At 41.8% G+C, this 18,854-nt stretch overlaps 1 protein-coding gene across 1 annotated transcript in view; it reads left to right on the top strand.

Annotated features, from left to right (window-relative positions):
* The first annotated feature begins 1,417 nt into the window (after nucleotides 1–1,417).
* Nucleotides 1,418–18,854, top strand: part of ABHD12B (abhydrolase domain containing 12B) — a 30,742-nt gene continuing 13,305 nt past the window's right edge. The window contains exons 1-8 of the mRNA XM_070943021.1: nucleotides 1,418–1,531; nucleotides 7,076–7,203; nucleotides 8,626–8,728; nucleotides 10,370–10,489; nucleotides 16,027–16,057; nucleotides 16,826–16,871; nucleotides 16,946–17,075; nucleotides 17,750–17,787. Of these exons, the coding sequence (XP_070799122.1) occupies nucleotides 1,494–1,531; nucleotides 7,076–7,203; nucleotides 8,626–8,728; nucleotides 10,370–10,489; nucleotides 16,027–16,057; nucleotides 16,826–16,871; nucleotides 16,946–17,075; nucleotides 17,750–17,787 (634 nt within the window). The 5' untranslated portion in view covers nucleotides 1,418–1,493. The remainder of the gene's footprint in view (nucleotides 1,532–7,075; nucleotides 7,204–8,625; nucleotides 8,729–10,369; nucleotides 10,490–16,026; nucleotides 16,058–16,825; nucleotides 16,872–16,945; nucleotides 17,076–17,749; nucleotides 17,788–18,854) is intronic.

The following is an 18,854-nucleotide window of genomic DNA, read 5'->3' as shown; positions in this document are numbered from 1 at the left end:
CACCCCTGTACTAAACCAAAGACTTTCAGCTCTGGGATGATGGGATTAAGAAGAACAGGACATGATCCTTCAGGACATAATCAATTAATCTACTATCATTTAGTAGAAGACACGGAGCTCACTACATTGCACAATCTCCTGAGGGCATTTCAAACATTGCACAAACATTGCAGCAAACATTGCAGCAACTCTGAAATTTACAATAAAAATCCATATACTCATCAAAACCAATTGGTCAGCTGCACCAGAACCATAAACGCTGGTGATTCTGCTTCATCATTAAACCATCTTTCCAATCAGCCTCCATGTTTCCACTGTCTTTCTCCCAGCTTGGAACTGAACCAGATGGATTTTTCTTCCAACATGGGCAACAATGTGACCTTCTCCTGATCTTTTTATTCTCTCATATTACATTTGTGGATGACAACATCTCCTCGAAACAGTTCTATGATACAAATAACTCTTACATACATTTGGAACTCAAGTTTAAGTGACCTCTAACCCAGATGTTACTTAAAAATTAGTAGCATTGCGGTTGCCCATTCGTGATTTCGAATGTTGCATGAGCCCACGGATAAATGATGTTTGTGTGTGCATTTATATACCTTTTTTAAAAAACACCGCACCATTGTCATATTGACACACACACACAAAACACACACACACCACGCGCAGTGGTGAAATCCAAATTTTTTTACTACCAGTTCTGTGGGCGTTGCTTGGTGGGTGTTGCTTGGTGAGCGTGGCAGGAGAAGGATAGTGCAAAATCTCCATTCCCACTCCACTCCGGGAGAATGATATTGCAAAATCCCCATTCCCTCCCCACTCCAGGGGAAGGATACTGCAAAATCCCCATTCCCACCCCATTCCAGGGGAAGGATACTGCAAAATCTCTATTCCCATCCCACTCCAGGAGAAGGATACTGCAAAATCCCCATTCCCACCCCATTCCAGGGGAAGGATACTGCAAAATCCCCATTCCCACCCCACTTCTGGGGAAAGGATATTGCAAAATCTCCACTCCCACCCCACTCTGGGGCCAGCCAGAGATGCTATTTGCCGGTTCTCCGAACTACTCAAAATTTCCGCTACCGGTTCTCCAGAACCTGCTGGATTTCACCCCTGCCCACCTGGTATAACAGCTGCAAAAATTATTATGAAAGGGAAGAAACTCGGCTCGAATCTACGGACGTCCTGGGCGTGGCTTCGAGCCTCCCACCATTCAAGCCGCGTCGAAGGCGTGGACCAGCGGTGCCGGTTCAGCGGAAGTTCCCGTGGCGAACTCGTTCTTCGAGGCTTTGCCGCCCATCCGCCGATTGGGCGACGTCCGCTGACTCCGGCTGCGATCCGCCCCTTTGCTTGAAGGCGGAGAGTCGCTGCTTGCTTATTTCCTTACCAGTAGACTATGAAGCGGCGAGGTGCTGCGTAGGTGCCGGTATCCGCGCTAACCTCTCGGCCGTCAAGAAAAGGGAGTTCGCCTCGGCTCGGCTGCCATGGACCACGCCTCCTCCTCCTCCGACTTGTCTGACGGGTAAGGCGCTACTGTTGCGAGGCCCGGTGAATGGATGGGGGAGCCGGTGTCGCTGCCTCCGGCGCTGCCCTCTGGAGATCCCTCCTTGCGGCCGGCCATCTCGCCGCCGCGTCGCTGGTCCTCTGCTCCTTTTTTGCTGCCGATTTTCATCCGGGGAGAAAGGGCGGGTGGAGAGGAGATGAACAGTGTGAGCTGTTCTCAGAATGAAATACATTCCAAACAGACTCTGTACAATGAAACGTGTGGGAAAGGAGCCGGCGAGCGCAGCGCGCTTTAAGAAGCGCGATAAATAAAAGGAGGTGGAAACGGATCGACACGCGCTCCCTGACGCTCAGCCCCGCGGCGCTCCAAGAGGACTTTTTGCCTTGGGGACTTTGGTTACTACCTGCAGTTTAAATCTCAGCCTGATTCCAGACTAGGGTAAACGGAAAGGATGCTTGTGTAGCCTTATATTATTAGCCTAGTGGTGTCAAAGCTATCCGGGTGAACTTTCTAAGGCTAAGAGGTTTCCAACTCCATTATCTCTGGTCTATGTGAGTTGATGTGATCATCATTTGAAATACATAAAGTGCCCAAAACGCACCAGTGCCTTTTTGGGGCCCTTAAGTTATTATATACAATGCACCGAGTTGATTTTGGCAGAACCTGGTGGACTCTGACATGATCAGAACTGGTTAGTTCGTGGGCCAAAACCCAGCTCATTCAATTAGCTTATGATTCAATATAATTGGGATATTTCAGTAGCCTGGTTATGTGTGTCGTTTAACCCAAGGCAATGGATCCCACTAAAATCCAACTGTTTTACTACTGTGCTCAAATACAACCTCCAAGAACTGCTGATGGAAAATAGAACAGGCTATAGTCTCAAATTTAGCAACTGGTGGTCCTCCAGCATAGGGTTTCCACAACTTTAAGACGTATGGATTTCAACTCCCAGAATTCACCCGTCAGCATGGGCAATTATGGGAGTTGAAGTCCACCTATCTTAAAAGTAATCAAGATTGAGAAAAACTGATCCAGTAAGATGCACAATTAACACGGGTTTTTGGGAACAGAAAATTTTTAAGAAGCAGAACTTTTTCCTTTTAGTCTTAATTCATTTTATTCACCAGTATATATTATATAAATGTAGTGTGTAGATTAATGTATGATTTATTTCCCCTTCCATTTTAGTTTATTTAAGAAATTTACTCAACTGTGGCTTGTTCAACAATGAATGTTAAAACAAACTATGGTTTAACATGATATTTGATATACTAATTTCTAGTATATCGTGGATATGCTTGTAATAAAACTGTCCAAAATTTAGCCTTCCTTAATGTACTGCACTCAACTCCCATAATATCCTACCAGCATTCAGTTGAAGTTTTAGTTTAATATAATTGGAGGAGACTGTGGATTTAGAAACTGCCCTGTTTTAATCCACAACCACCTTATTTATCAAGATTTGGGACTTCATATGCAACCTGGGCAGATTTGAAAATACGCAAGGCATGTCCAATGATAGACTATAGATAGACTTGGCAGGTTTGCCCAGGTGTGCTGAGATGAGAGTTCTGATAATGCAGGCACTGTTCTTATTAAGACACTTGTGACACACTGTGACACACTGTGACACAATGTGACACAGGCGTTTAAAGCTACTTTGAACAATTAAGAAAATAAAGTGCCCAGAGTATTTTGGCAAAACAATGATTATTAGGGTTAGGGTGGTTGAATGAAAACAGTGAGAAATGTATCAGTATGTAAAATTTTCAGCTGAAGCAACCCAGCCTGGCAACGAAACAAAGGACTGCCCCTCTTTCCTTGCTGGAGTGCCATCTGTTCTTCCTCCACTGGCATGGCTCACAAATTGGTCCCTTCTGAGTCTGTCTGTGTGATCCCAGTTCTTTAGGGGTGTTGAACCTCATCAGATAAATCTGTTCATCTCCTTGGGAGTGCTGTCTTCACCTTTCCTCCAGGCAAAAATCAGACTCTCTTACGTCATACCACAGTGAGAGAGCCTAAAATCCCTAGAATTGCCATTTGATTGAGAAATTCCCCTTCTCTTTATCATTGCATTCAGTTTGACTCTTTTCATCACACGTGTGTAAGGATTAGATTGGTGGTTCTTAAACTGCTTGATCCAGTGGTGGAATTCAATTTTTTTTACTACCAGTTCTGTGGGCGTGGCTTGGTGGGCGTGGCAGGGGAAGGATACTGCAAAATTTCCATTCCCACCCCACTCCAGGGGAAGGATACTGCAAAATCCCCATTCCCTCCCCACTCCTGGGGGAAGGACATTGCAAAATCTCCATTCCCACCCCACTCTGGGGCCAGCCAGAGGTGGTATTTGCCAGTTCTCTGAACTGCTCAAAATTTCTGCTATCAGTTCTCCAGAACCTGTCAGAAACCGCTGAATAGGACCCCTGGCTTCACCCAATTACTCCTTTTCTTGGTCCCAATGTCATTATCTCTTCCCCCACCCCCAAATCTACTCTACTGTACTGTTTTAAAACCATGTCCCAAATAGGACTCATAATTGCAAATTGCTCCATTACTCAGATTGTTGGGAGCAATATGCTGACTCTGTAAAGCACTTAGAGAGGGCTTTAAAGCACTGTGAAGTGGTAAATCAGTTTAAGTGAGAGCCTGAGTGGCGTAGGAGGTTAATGCCTCCTACTAAGGCAGCATTTAACATCCAGCTGCCTGCAATTACTGCGAGTTCAATTCTCACCAGGCTCAAGGTCGACTCAGCCTTCCATCCTTTCTAAGGTGGGTAAATTGAGGACCCAGTTTGTGGGGGCAATAAGCTGACTTTGTATAAATATACAAAAGTATGAAGGCTATTGCTTAACGCATTGTAAGCCGCCCTGAGTCTCCGGAGAAGGGCGGCATATAAATCAAATTTTTTTTAAAAAAAGTGCTGTTGCTATTACTTTCATGATAAACCCAAATTAACCCCAGTTTAAGAACCGCTAGATTAGCATGTGAAGTTAGTTTTAGGCCCAGGAGTGTCCACAGGGATGTGTGTCAGTTGAATCAATAAATCCCCTTTTACACCCATGCAGTGGTTAGGGGTTCGACTGTAAAGTTGTGCCAACTGTTTTCACATGGTTGACACATTCCTCCCATCTCAATTGTGAATGCCTGGCTAAGGTCTAACCCACATCCCATTAGTAATTTAGGCCCCTTGAGACTGTGCAGAATACATACACATTCTTTATAGGATTCCTTTCCTCCCCTGCATTCTCCCCGTTTCTATTTTCTAGCTAAGTCTGGTTATCAGATCCCAGAAGATTGGAAAAATAGGGTTGCTAATCTTGATTTATTCTTTTGAGTAGGATATGGTACGAAGCATAAATATTTGGAACCTACTACATCTTGTAACAAAGATGTTATGCAGTAAGATGGAATAGATCTTGCACAATATGTGAGAACAGATATGTGAGCATAACTGTTATCATCTCCAACTGCTATCATTAAGTAGGTCAACACATGACCATGCTCGATTTTATGACCTTTTTTTGCAGCAAATGCAAAATGCTGCAGTTGTAAAGTGATCATTAAGCAAATAATACGGTTGTTAAGCTAACCCACTGCTCACAAGGGCTTTTTGCCAGTTTCTAACACAAACATAATTCATGATCACGTGACAGTGGGACGCTGCAGGCAGCCATTAATTGGGGCAGGTTGCTTAGCATCCGAAATGCAATTACATGGCTGCAGGAAGATGTTGTGGTCCGTCAGCAGCCTGCGGAGCTGGCAGTGGAGTTGGACAGTGAGGAGGCTGGGGAGGATAATGGGCCAGTCCTGGAGTCAGGGGAAGGCCCGGATGAGGGCTCTGCGTCGGAAGCAGAGATGGGGTCAGGGCCATTTGGAAGCGATGTGCGGACTCCGGAGCCTCCAGAGACGGATAGCAGAAAGGGAGAGGAACAGGAGGAGCCTGTTCCTAGTGCACTCATGCAAAGAGCTGCCAGAAGGCAAGAGCAGCTAAAGCAAAAAGGACAACTCGGGAGTAAGGCCAGGAGATGATTGGCCCCTCCCAGAAGGCTTAAAAGAGCAGCAAAGGCTCTTGGGATCTTTGTAGGAAAGCAACGTTGCTACATTTGTTTCTTGTCAAAGTCTCTTGCTTCTGAACTTTTGCCAAGAAAAGCCTTTGGCAGGCTGCCAAAGAAGACAAAGGTTGGCGATAAGGCCGAAGGACTGTTTATGAAGAATTTGTTTTGGAATTAATTTGGACTAAGCTGTGAATGAAGTAGTTCTCAGCTGTTCTAATAAAATATGTTTGTTTAGGATTGATTGTGTCTGGTAATAACTACTTGGGCCTAGGTCAAGAGCCCAGTCACCTGTTGTGGCCCGCCAGCGGCCTGCGCGGATCATGGCTGATCCCGACGAGGAGGAGGCTGGTGGGTTGCGTCAACAGCCGGCGCAGCCGGCGTTCACGTCGGACAGCGAGGAGGCTGAAGAGGATGTGGTGCCAGAGGCAGAGACTCAGCCAGGGCCTTCAGAACCTCCAGAGGCTCCTTCAAGTGGAGAGAGCAAAGTGGAGGAGCCTCTCCTCAATGCTCGAGCGCGCAGGGCTGCCAAAAGGCAGGAGTGGCTACTCAGGAGGAGGAGGTCTCCTCGAGAGTAAGGTTTAGGATAATTGGCCATTCCCTTGGCCTATTTAAGTCACATGCAGTTAGTAATTTCTTGCTGGAAACGTGTAATTATTACAGAGCATTTTGGAGAGTGAGTGTCTTATTGTATCTTGTTTTCTGGGCTGGTTGCCAACCTTTGCTGGACTTTGATTATTCTTGGTACGTTATAACTTTGATAAGGACCGTTGGTGGGTGTCACAATCTTTGGGAATCCGGATCTGGGGCAGAACATCACCAGAACTTCAAAACTGTGTCATAAGTAACTTTTTGGGGGTATGAGGAGGCTGCCATAACTTCCAACAGTTTGTAAGTGATTGGTTCCTAAGTTCCTAAACCCTCCTCTTTCAGTGGCCAACCATCTCTCTTGTCTCTCTTGTTTAGGTTCCTTAGCTTCCAGTACTAGAGTTAATATAGGCAAGTAGTCCTGGACTTACAACCATTTGTTAAGTGACTGTTCAAAATTATAGCGACCCTGCAAAAAAGTGACTTATGACCATTTTTCATGCTTAACAACTGTTGCAGCATTCCCAATGGTGGCGTGAGCAAAATTCAGGCACTTGGTCACTGGCGTTTATGACAGTTGCAGCATCCCGGGGTCCCAAAATGGCCATTTACGACCTTCCCAGCCAGCTTCTGACAAGCAAAATCAGTGGGAGAACCTAGATTTGCTTAATGACCACGTGATTCACTTAACAACTACACAGATTCACTGAACTGTGGTTAAAAAGGTTGTAAAATGGAGTGGAACTCACTTAACAACCGCCTTCCAATTAGCAATGGAAATTTTGGGCTTAATTGTGGTCATAGGTCTATCTGTAACCATCACAACTATTAGCCTTTTGTCCTTGGATTACCACTGTAAGCAATACAATTATTGTAAGCAACAGTATATTAAATCTTATTCCATTTTTTTTTCCTCTAGGGAACTTCTGAATTATATCTCTATAGTCATGGCGGTGTTACTGTATGTATTTATTATATATGTCTCTGTACCATTGACTGTTCGACTATTCCCTCCAGTATTAAGAAAATTTGTCTACCTCAATTTTTGTAAGTATTCCTTTTGTTTTTATCCACTTATCTCAATTGAAAATAGAAGTATCTATAAAATTTCTTCCTCTATGCCTGTAGTAATTCACAGATCAGTTACTGATTAAGGACTTGTTGGAAACCACTGAAAATATCTTTGTTTTTACCAACTTGACTAAGCTACTGTTTATTGAAAATGTCAGCTAATGCAATTGTAACCCAAACACAGGGTGGATCTGCATCTTGCTCAAGAAATCCATTCAAAATATTGTTGCAAAAGATCGAATTAATAGTGTCACTAAGGTTTCTAAATTACTAGGTTGATAAAGTGATATCCCTTTTTACATAAGCATTTTAATGAAGGATGATCACAGTATTATATTTCACTGTATGTTCTCTCTTTTTCCTGTTGTAATCAAATAAAGACAATTTTTTTAAAAAAAAAATGCTGTTTTCTTCATTTGAATCAGTCTTGATTCTGGCAGATACGTGGACAAGTGCATGCAGGTTTCTTGGCAACAGAGAGGCGGGTGGGCAAAGGCATTCATCTGAAACCATGCCTAAATCAAGACTAGAGCTTTTAGTTTTAAGACCAGTGTTTTTAACCATGATGCCAAACAAGCTCTCCAAAGCCATGCTGATAGTTAAAAGAAGCTTGTTTAAATAAAGATTGATAAATAGCTAACAATTGCATAGCACTAGTTTCTAAACATACTCCACCAGTCAGGGTAAGCATGAGAAAAAATAAATGGAGAAGTAGGCTATAGTCATAGATAAAGGAAATTCTCTTCTTGATATTTTTAATGCTCTTTTCTGTTTTAAAGAGCATTTTCAAAAAAATGTATCTTACTAGCTTAATGATAACTGCATGGGGCAGGGATTTTAAGAAGTTTCTTACTTGTTTCCAACTGATATTCTGATTTTCCAATGCTGGGGACTGCTTCCGATTATATCTATTTAAATAAACATAAATTTAAAAGAAGAAATGGCCCAGTTCTCCTCTTATTGCAAAAAATAAGTTCCTTTGAGATTGTGTCCTTCTTCCAGGTTTTCCATATATCTGACAAGATTTGTTGATCTTGTGTGAGATCTTGATCCCTTTAAATCCCTTTTCAAAAAAATTAGGTGCCCATACTATTGAACAAAATCACATAAGAGTGCTTGGCTCGTGAAAATGTTGCCGGTCCTTGATCCAAGATATCATCAGAATTGAGGTTGGATAGAATCTGTGGATCATTCTCTCTGAAGGATTTGTGGTTCTGTCCATCACAATATTATTACCGGTAAATCCTAGCATTCTGTGGGTGCAGGGAAAATAAACCAGTTAAAGCAATTTTAAAGTTTTGAAGTTTGAATCTTTGTCATAGCATAGGGGGCTGGAAATGGGTGGGGCGATCAACTGATTTCACTGAAAGCAAACTTTGTCATTATTTTCTTTTGCAGTGGCATACCCTTTTGGCGTAGATTATGAGCACCCTGAGGTATTTCTAAAGAGCACCAAAAACTTTTATCTTACCCCTGAACCAGGAGTCACTTTTGGCATTTGGTGAGTAAGTACTTGGCTCCATCAGCCTCTTTGGGATAGGTTATATGAGTCGCCATGTGCAAATAGGCAGCAATTTAAATTTCCTAAAATAAATAAATATATTAGATCCAACTTGGAGTTCCCTTGGTTATGCTCACTTGAGATCAGATCTGTGATCAAGAGACCATTACTTCAAAGTAGGTCTAGGACAGTGATGGCTAACCTTTTTGCCGTCGCATGCCAAAAGCATGGGTTGCGTGGGTGTGGGTGTGGGTGTGTGTCGCGCGTGTGGATGGCCACATCCATAATTCAATGCGGCCCATGCATGGCGGGTGAGCCCCCTTTGCGCTCCCCCCGCTTTTGGCACGTGATGGCATGGTGGGCCCGGTAGACCCGTTTTTCGTCCTCCCCAGGCTCCAGAGGCTTTCTTGGAGCCTGGGGAGAGCAAAAACAGCCTCCCCCCCAGAGGGCCTCTGGAAGGCGCATTTTTTGCCCTCCCCAGGCTCCTATAAAGGCTCTGGAGCCTGGGGGAGAGCGAAAAATGGGCCTTCCAGTCCCACCGGAAGTCAGCAAATGGGCCGTTTCTGGCCTCCGGAGGGCCTCTGTGGCAGGTGGGGAAGGCCATTTTCGCCCTCTCCAGGCTCCTAGAAAGCCTCTGAAGCCTGGAGAGGATGAAAAACAGGCCTTCCCCACTCCCCCGGAGGCCCTCCGAAGGCCAGAAACAGCCTGTTTCCCAACTTCTGGTGGGCCTGGAAGGCCCAAAAATCAGCTGGTACGTGCTGGAGCTGAGCTAGGGCAATGCTCGCGTGCCCACCGATATGGTTCCGTGTGCCACCTGTGGCACACGTGCCATAGGTTTGCCATCACCGGTCTAGGACAATGCGCCCCGGCCAACTAGCCACAGGACAATTCAACACAGGATAATTCAAGAGGGACAAGTGAATTGCAGCTCACCTCGAGAACTTCTAATATGAGAAGGTTCAAACCTAAAGTGAGACAAGGCCCACTGCAATTCACTTAACCCTCACTTGAATTATCCCACATTGAATTGTCACACAGTGTGTTGGCCGGGTGAGTTGGCTGCAGCGAGTTGCCCCATTCTACTTCAAAGTAGCAAGGTGGGCCATTCATGGAAAAGTAAACAAAGTCAAGATGGTGTCCACAACTGCACAATTGATCCCTATCCTTTATGCATGCACAAAGCATCTTTGATTGCATGATTGAAGTTGCCACATTGATCTTTTTGACATCTCCTGTGATATCTTTAGTAGGGAAGCTAGATCAGTGTTCTCCCATTTTTGCTTTGTTTCTGTTGATGCATGTATGAATCAAATTGTTTTTTAAAATAAACATCTAGGCTACTTCAGTTAATTCAGTGACCTGGCTCATTAAGTAATTTGGACAAAAGTAGTTTATCTCCTTTGGACAATCAGCATGTAAAAGATAATCTCAGCTGCAGAAGGAGGGAAGGCATGGGAAACATTTCAGAAGGGATCCTCTAGTTTTCTGGAGAGTAAAATGAAAGAAGGGGAGAAATATTTTCAGACTTGCAAGATTCTGTTAATGTAATTTTACTATAAACATAAAGTTCGTACTTCTGAGGTTGGCTTGCCTGGCCTATCTAAAAAGAGTCCTGTCTGATCTGTTGGCTTCCTATCTTAGGTATTCTCTAGCAGACAACAGATGGAAGGAAGCTGAAGGAAAAGACTTCAGCTGGTATGAAGAGGCCCTCGCAGATGATAACCCCATCATCATCTATCTCCATGGCAACGGGGGTACCAGGTGAATTTCGTACTCTCAGCAGAAACATTAGTGCTGAGATTATCCTATGTTATCTATATTGGAGTTGCAATCCAGGGAGGGGGATAGTGGCTTTAAGTCTTTGCTGGGCTGAGAAGCAAGGACTTCACACCTCCTTTATCATGGGCTAAATTTTTTACTATTAGTTGCCAACATTTTTAACTTGCAGTATGGTGATCCCATAAAATGATGAATTAAGCAATATTACTTTTCATTTTTGTAGTAATATTATTAAACAATTCAGTTAAGAAGATAAAAACTAATTCAATAAAATTGTAAAAGTGCAGAAAATAAAATATATATAGACAAAACAGAAAAGGGAGAAAAAAACCACAAGAATATAATAAAAAAGAAAACGTATGAATACTTCCTCTCTATATATACTCTATATAAAAGTATAAACAATTTTAGTTACTTATCACTTTCTCTTAAAATGCAGTGAATTGTCTTTTTTTTCTTATCTATAAATGGATTCTTAAAGTTGTTCAGTTCTGGTTAACAAAAGACCATGAAAGGTTACATGTTTTAATTTTGTTCAAATAAACCAACTTTATATTCCTTTTACTTTGACAATCTTGTTTTCTAATACCTTCAAATAATATACTAGAACATAATTTCTTTTCATTTTTTATTTCTCCCTTGTCACAAAAAAATTGTAAGCTTTAATAAGTTTCCTTTATAGAGTTAACATAGGAATGTTATCCAAGTCCTTGGGTTTGTTATATGTATATTCCTTTTAATTAGTAAGGTATTAGCCGGTTTCACTTATATATCCTACAAAGATTCTTTTTCCATATAATTCTTGTAATCTATAATTTTTAAAGTTATATTCAAATCACTCTCAGTCTTATCCAGTAAAAATTGTTCCTCTTCTATATACTCTTTTAAACAGAGTCCATCCATAATGACAGATACTCTTAAAATTAACTTTTGGATTCCGTTAAAAATATCCTCCAATCTTAAAAGTATTTTGCTCCATTCTGTATTAGTAAGTCAAATTTAAATGATCCATTTTAATTTTAATTTTTACAGTAGTTCCTTCTGGTTCCCTATAGTGTCCAACATTCAAAGTCCCATCTTATCAAACAGCATTTGTTGTTTTGAATGGGAATGATTGAATGGGAATGAAGGAAAACTACCTGTCAATCTATAGGCTCCTAATATCTGAAAAGCAATCCAACAAGCAATTTCCAAAAGTGATTAAAAAAGAAAGTAGGTAAACCCTGTGTCCATAAAGAACCATGGTTTAGGTGATATGGCATTCCCTTATTATCTCCTAGATTAGGTTGATATTATGTCGGTAGATGACCTCACCCAGCTCAAGCAACACGGAATAGTGTGATTTCTTCAGCTCATCCAAGAAGCTTCTTGGATGAGAAGCGATACGTCTTCAAAGAAAAAACAGAAAGTCCAGTTGCCTCTTGAAAAAGTACCTTTGGGACAATCATGACCTGGATGACTTGAGAATCTCCATAGACATTCAGCATAATCATAATTAAAAGCAAGAACTCAAGTACCACTCTGTTGAAACATATGAAGTAGCAAGAATTTTAGCACCTGTGAAATTCAGGAGTCCAGAGGCAGGAAAACTGCCAAAGGCACATGGCTGGAATGGTATAGGATAAGATTAAGGCCTGGTTCTGGCGAACAAAACAGATAGGAAGTTCCCATCCTTCCATCCCCAGAATCTCCCTGCTTCCGAATAATGTTCAGTGTGCTGTTTATTTTCTCTCAGAGTTTGCATTTTCTGTAGGACTAAGCAAGAAAAGCTTTGGCGGAGTTTATTTATTTATTTATTTATTTATTTATTTATTTATTTATTAAATTTTTATACCGCCCCCTCTCCTGAAGGACTCGGGGCGGTGAACAGCCAGAATTAAAAACACACAATACAAATATTAAAATACATTAAAACAAAATTAAATTATTTTTGCTTCTCCAATTTTAAAACCCCTTACCCATAAAATTCACCCAATTAAAAATTTTAACCCAGCCCGGCTTGCTGAAATAAAAAAGTCTTCAGGGCCCGGCGGAAGGTACGGAGGTCCGGGATTAGTCGTATCCCTGGGGGTAGCTCATTCCAGAGGGCGGGTGCCCCCACAGAGAAGGCTCTTCCCCGGGGGGTCGCCAGCCGACATTGCCTGACAGACGGCACCCTGAGGAGACCCTCTCTGTGGGAGCGTGTTGGCCGGTGGGAGGTTATCGGAGGCAGAAGGTGGTCTCGTAAATAACCGGGTCCTAAGCCATGGAGTGCTTTGAAGATGAGAACCAACACCTTGAAGCGCACTCGGAAGACCACCGGAAGCCAATGCAGCTCGCGCAGGAGAGGTGTCACGTGGGAGCGCCATGTCGCCCCCATAAGTACCCGCACGGCTGCATTCTGCACCAGTTAGAGCCTCCGAGTGCTCCTCAAGGGGAGCCCCATGTAGAGAGTGTTGCAGTAGTCGAGGCGGGAAGTGACGAGGGCATGAGTGACCGTGCATAGGGAGTCCCAATCCAGAAAGGGGCGCAACTGGCGTATCAGGCGAACCTGATAGAAAGCCCCCCTGGCCACGGCCGTCATATGCTCTTCTAAAGACAGCCGTGCGTCCAGGAGGACACCCAAGTTACGCGCCCTCTCCGTGGGGGCCAATGTCTCGCCCCCAATAGTCAGCGATGGCACCAGCTGACTATATCGGGACGCCGGCAGCCACAGCCACTCAGTCTTGGAGGGATTGAGTCGGAGCCTGTTCCTCCCCGTCCAGACCTGCACGGCCTCCAGGCACCGGGACACCGAGTTGAGCAGTGAATTCAGAGGCAAACATTTTGTGAAATCTGAGGTCTTGTACAAGGCTAATAATATATTTGAATTTAAAATTATAACCCTGGGAATAGTGTCAGCCAGGGTTTGGCATTCATAGTCATTAAGAAAAAGCTGGAATTATGCTCATCAGGCCTTTTATTGTCTGGAGGAGGACTGAGCAAACCTCTCCCTCTCCAAGCATTGTTCCAGCTTCTTTTGCAAGAATGCATGCACCACCTTAGCTACCTTAGTCTGCGAAACACATTCGGTTTCTCATTCAGCAAGGTGTGAATACCCAGAGGCCTCTTTCTGCATAAACAGGAGTCATGATTGACATGTTAAAAGAAAAGGAAGAGGAGAGAGATGGTTCGTAATCCTTTATCTTGCAGAGGTTTTCATTATCTCTATGTTGGCAAACAAAACCTTGTCTGTCTTAGCAGAGATTCCCATAACACCTGCTCATATTTGAAAATAGTGAGTCAATCTGAATTTTCACAGATTTGTAAAAGTCTGCAATTTTTTATTAGTCTTTTTAATGGCTTCTTTCAGTTGTTTAATTATTGTGCTTTATTTATGATATGCTTTAATACTACTAAAATGCATGTTTAATGACAAGAATATCAGTTCAAATTTTCCAACTGGAAATAGAAATTAGAGAAACTTCATAGCTCGCATCCAGAACAAGACAAAGGAGAATTTAAAGGGGAATTGTAGAAGATTCTCTTTCAAATGCAAACTTTAGAATTGAGCTCCCGTTATTTCATTCTCCTCCACAAGTTTTGTTCTTTTGAAACAGCTGGGAGATGCTTGTTCATATACACATTCTTCCTTTCCCTTATAACTAAACAACATTAAAATCGATGTAAAAAATAATTCAAAAACCACTCTATAGATATGATGAGAAATAGGTTGATGACAATACAGATGCCAGTCAATCAGTACCGTCTATTAGTTGCCTTTTCACCAATTCCAGCTGACTCCCCTGTCAGTTTTAAAGAATTGTTCTTTTTAATTGGGCAATATAATATTTCATAAAATAAATATAATAAAACAATGCCTTGAGTTAGTGATTCCCAATGTAGTCAGGGAATCAATGATGCTGCAGGTTAGGCCTCATGCAAATATCTCCATAATGGCCTGCCCACACGTACTACAAATACCATATCTTAAATCTTATAAAAACACCCAAATGCTGCCGGATTTTGTTCATAGTTGAAATCTTGAAAAACAAGTTCAGTGTTTGCTCCCCAAACTGTACAAGACTGAACATGGGAACACAAAGTTGTTCAGTGATCCCACAGAATTTCATCATTCTACTTTCTGAATGGAAAGTCATAAACGCTGTGTTGGTGATATATATGCATAGACAGATACCAGGAACATTTCTATGTTTGTTGTGGTCCTCAGAAAAGTTTTTGATGATGTTGATGAGGTTTGTCTGTTTATATGTTTACATACCTAGTTGGAAACAGAGGTAATGCACATATAAATTGGTTTAATAAATAAGGAAATAAATAAAGCATTAACAAGCTTGTACTTGTTATGTTATTTGTTCTTTTTTTCAACACAAAGAAGGAAGTTTCTGTGGCAGGCATGTCCAACCCATGAGCTGCATGTGGCCTGGATAGCTAGTAATGTGGCCCTACACGATCATAAACTTCTAATGTTTTGTGATGTTTAGTGACATTTAGTGACATTAACTACATTATATATTTTATACGTGGCCAAGACGATTCCTCTTCACTCAATGCAGCCTAGGGAAGCTAAAAAGCTACCTATGCCTATTCTACAGAGTCTAATTATACCTTTTCATATTGACATATGTATTACTGAGTAAAATCTAACTGTAACTTAGTTGTCTACATTTTGTTAGTTCTTGACTTGCTGTTGGAGCTTGATTTTCTTCTTTCAGTTTTTTTAAAAAAATCAGCCTAGGGAACATCATCAGTGCAAGATTTTCTAACTCATATTAAAATACTAGTCATTATGGAACAAAATAACTCATTTCAATTATTTCCTTTTTCCCCTCAATAACCATTCATGAAATAAGAATTTTATTGTTTGTTTGTTTGTTTGTTTGTTTGTTTGTTTAGATTTATATACCGCCCTACTCCCGAAAGACTCAGGGCGGTGAACAGCCATAGATAAAACAGAGACAATATAAAATTTAAAAAACAATTTATAAACATATTAAATAAATTTGGCCCATACTAATTAAAAACACCCCTATTTTTAAAAACAAATTTGAATTAAAATTAAACAATTAAAAAGAATTAGGCCAGCCCCGCTTGTTGGAATAAAAAAGTCTTGAGGGCACGGCGCAAAGTGCGTAAATCCGGGATCCTCCATATCTCCGGGGGAAGCTTGTTCCAAAGGACAGGTGCCCCCACAGAGAAGGCTCTCTGGCTTTAAAATAAAGCCAACAAATATTCTAAGGACATCAATTCACCTTGACCAATCTGATGCCTTCCAGATATATTACACCCTTATCCCTGTATTTGTTAGGCTGCATGGCTATGCTGGAAGCCAAGGCAGCTGGAGGGCATCCAGTTGGTGGAAGGCCATCAAAGAACATCCGAAGAATTTGGTTGCTGAATCAGACCAAATACCCACCTAGACTAGGATTCTGATGACCATAAGAGTTAACTAGATGCTTCTGGAAGCAGTGAAGTAGGCAGCTACAGGATCCTTGTTCCTTAGGTATTTTGTGGTAGCTAATTTCTAAACTCTCTTCCAGGGCAGCATCTCACCGAGTTAATTTCATAAAGGTATGTATGAAAGAATCTGTGTCTAGTAATGTTTGCCTGGACTACGGTGCCTTTGTTTTCACAGATCCATACCTATGCTTGTCTTGCTTTTTATTCTGAGTTTGGCTAGTTTATTTGTGAATGTGCCAGCCTTATGGGCAGAAATAATACTTTTCTTGATATCGTAATGCTTCCATTTTAGCTACCTGTTCTGTGCATTTCTTTTTATTCTCTGGGACTGAGGGCCTTATTCTTAGCAGTTATATAACAAATTATGTACCTTGAACTTCCTACAGCTAAATCTGCAGCTACAGATACGTTTATTGTTATTTTTAAGCTACATGACAATAATAATTTATAGTCGCTTCAAAAATCAGTCCTTTCTATTGCAAATACTCATTTGAGCATATCCAGTGCTATAGAGCAATGGCTCCCAATCTTTTGGGCTCCAGGGACTGGTTCCAGGGGTGGGTCCTACTTAATCTTTACTACCGGTTCGCAATGGGATCGCAAGGTAGTAAAATGGGGCAAAACTCACTTAATAACTGTCTTGCTTAGCAACAGAAATTTTGGGCTCAGTTGTGATCATAAGTTGAGGATTACTTTTATAGCTTTATCAAAAAAAAATAATAGTACTGATGTACATGACACTGGCTTTCTAATCTGATCTCCTGAAAAGGTTGATGTGATGTCTTAGTGGCAGCATTTTGTGAACTTTGTTTTGGGATATGACTTTCTCCAGTTTAGAAAGTTGTTTGTGTTTGAAATTTGTCTTAACTTTTAATACAGGCAATGAGTGGCGGTGGCTTCCACGTCTTGGCTGTGGACTACAGAGGTAAGTCTCAAGGCAAAGTTGATTTCTAGGTGTTCAATATATTTCCCTCTAATTTACCTCGTGATTTCTCCAAGGCTACGCAGACTCTACAGGTAGCCCTAGTGAAAAAGGCTTTACAGCAGATGTTCTCTGCCTTTACAACTGGGTGAAAGCAAGGAGTGGAAACAGCCCGATCGTCTTCTGGGGACATTCCCTGGGCACCGGGTAGGTTATTTACTTTGACTTCCAGTGCAAGAGAAAATGTTTCTTTCCATCTGGTAGCTTGAAGGCTGATGACTATGATTTGGACATTGGTGCATGTGTGCATGCGTGTGAGCGCATGTTCTTTATAAATTCTTAATTTTTGGTTTTTTTTACAAACCAAGCCACTGTAGCATGATCAAAGTCAGGAAGACTTGAAAGGAATATATAAGCTATGGGTCAGCAGTGCAAATCCTGCTAAATTTCGACTTCAGTAGTATTTTAAAATAAAATTCATCTTTTGGAACTCTAAAACACTTAAACAGCTAAAATGTTTTAAGCACAGATTTCAGGAGCTTCCAGTGGGTTTGGGAAGGGGCCTCCATGGCAGTCACGAAAGAAGTTTAGGCCAGTGGTTCTCAACCTCTTCTTCACCACGGTCCCCTTTTAAATACCTTTTGTGGCCACAAACCACCAAGACTTCATATTTAAATCATAACATTTCTCTGTGATGACATTGTGGTCCCCCAAGGTTCCATGCATCGCAGGTTGAGTACCACTGGTTTAGGATGTTTGATCATCTTAAGGCAGTAGCTCTTCCCTAACTTACGCCAAAACAAACAACATGGATGGGACTTACTTCAAAATAGATAATGTTAAGACTTTTTCTATCCTCACTATTTTTTCTTTCCTTGTAGAATTGCTACCAATACTGCCAGAAGGCTGAAAGAACAAGGTAATTATTATATGGACAAAGTAACATTTCTCACTGAATTTTTGTGGAAGATTCTCTCTTTTTTGCATTGTCCGTATGACCTAGAACAGGGCTCAGCAACCTGCGGCTCTGGAGCCGCATGTGGCTCTTTCACTCCTCTGCTGCGGCTCCCTGTCATTCAAAATATGCGTCACAACCGCCAATGTGCAACAGCCAGCGGTATGCGATTCATTGAGTTTTTCAACCCCTGGTAGGCCAACCATGGATAAATCCAAGAAAAGAAAAGTTTCAGAAGAAAACAGAACGTTTAATTCAACTACATATGCTATTTTTGTGGCCGCTCAAGAAATAGTCAGGCACGAGAAGGTTTTTGTGGCTCCCGGTGTTTTCTTTTCTGTGGGAAATGGGTCCAAATGGCTCTTTGAGTGTTTAAGGTTGCAGACCCCTGACCTAGAACATGGGTGCCATCATATGACGTATCACGATGTTACCCCACTTCACAGAGCTGGGATGGTTTTGGCCTACGCGTGAGGCATCCAGCCCGTGGGCTGTCAGTTTGACACCCCTGACCTAGAACTTGGCAACTTTCAGATATATGGACTTCAACTCCCTTCAATTTCTGGGAGTTGATGTCCACAAGTGTTTGAAGATCATTGATTTACACAAATAGAATATTGGAAATGTGGTAAGAGCTGGTAATAAAAGTAGACGCATCGGGATTGAAGAACATATTTAGTATTAAACATCTGGAACATTGGTCCTGACTGGAGCTGGCTGGAGAATTATGGGAATTCTGGGAATTGAAATCCACACACCTCAAAGTTGACAACTCCCAAGGGTGTTTTTTCAAGAGGCAACTGGATTTACTAGTTTTGCTTTGAAGATGTTGCACTTCTCATCCAAGAAGTTTCTTCAACTCTGTTATGATTGAGTTATCAGGAATCTGTTAAGAATCTGTAAAACATAATATTCCTTCCTACTTTTAATGTTCACTTTCCAGTTCCTTCTAGCTTCTTCTCCAATCTGTCTCAGCTAGGTGAAAATGGTACAAGTAGATAGGCTATCGGCATAATTGTAGGTAACGTATT

Source organism: Pituophis catenifer, unplaced genomic scaffold (genome assembly GCF_029215685.1).
Source record: "Pituophis catenifer annectens isolate HBS135680 unplaced genomic scaffold, rPitCat1.0.hap2 SCAF_1, whole genome shotgun sequence".
In the NCBI taxonomy this organism is placed as follows: Eukaryota; Metazoa; Chordata; class Lepidosauria; order Squamata; family Colubridae; genus Pituophis; species Pituophis catenifer.
The sequence above is the reverse complement of the archived record's forward strand: the minus strand, read 5'-3'. Positions and strand labels throughout refer to the sequence as shown.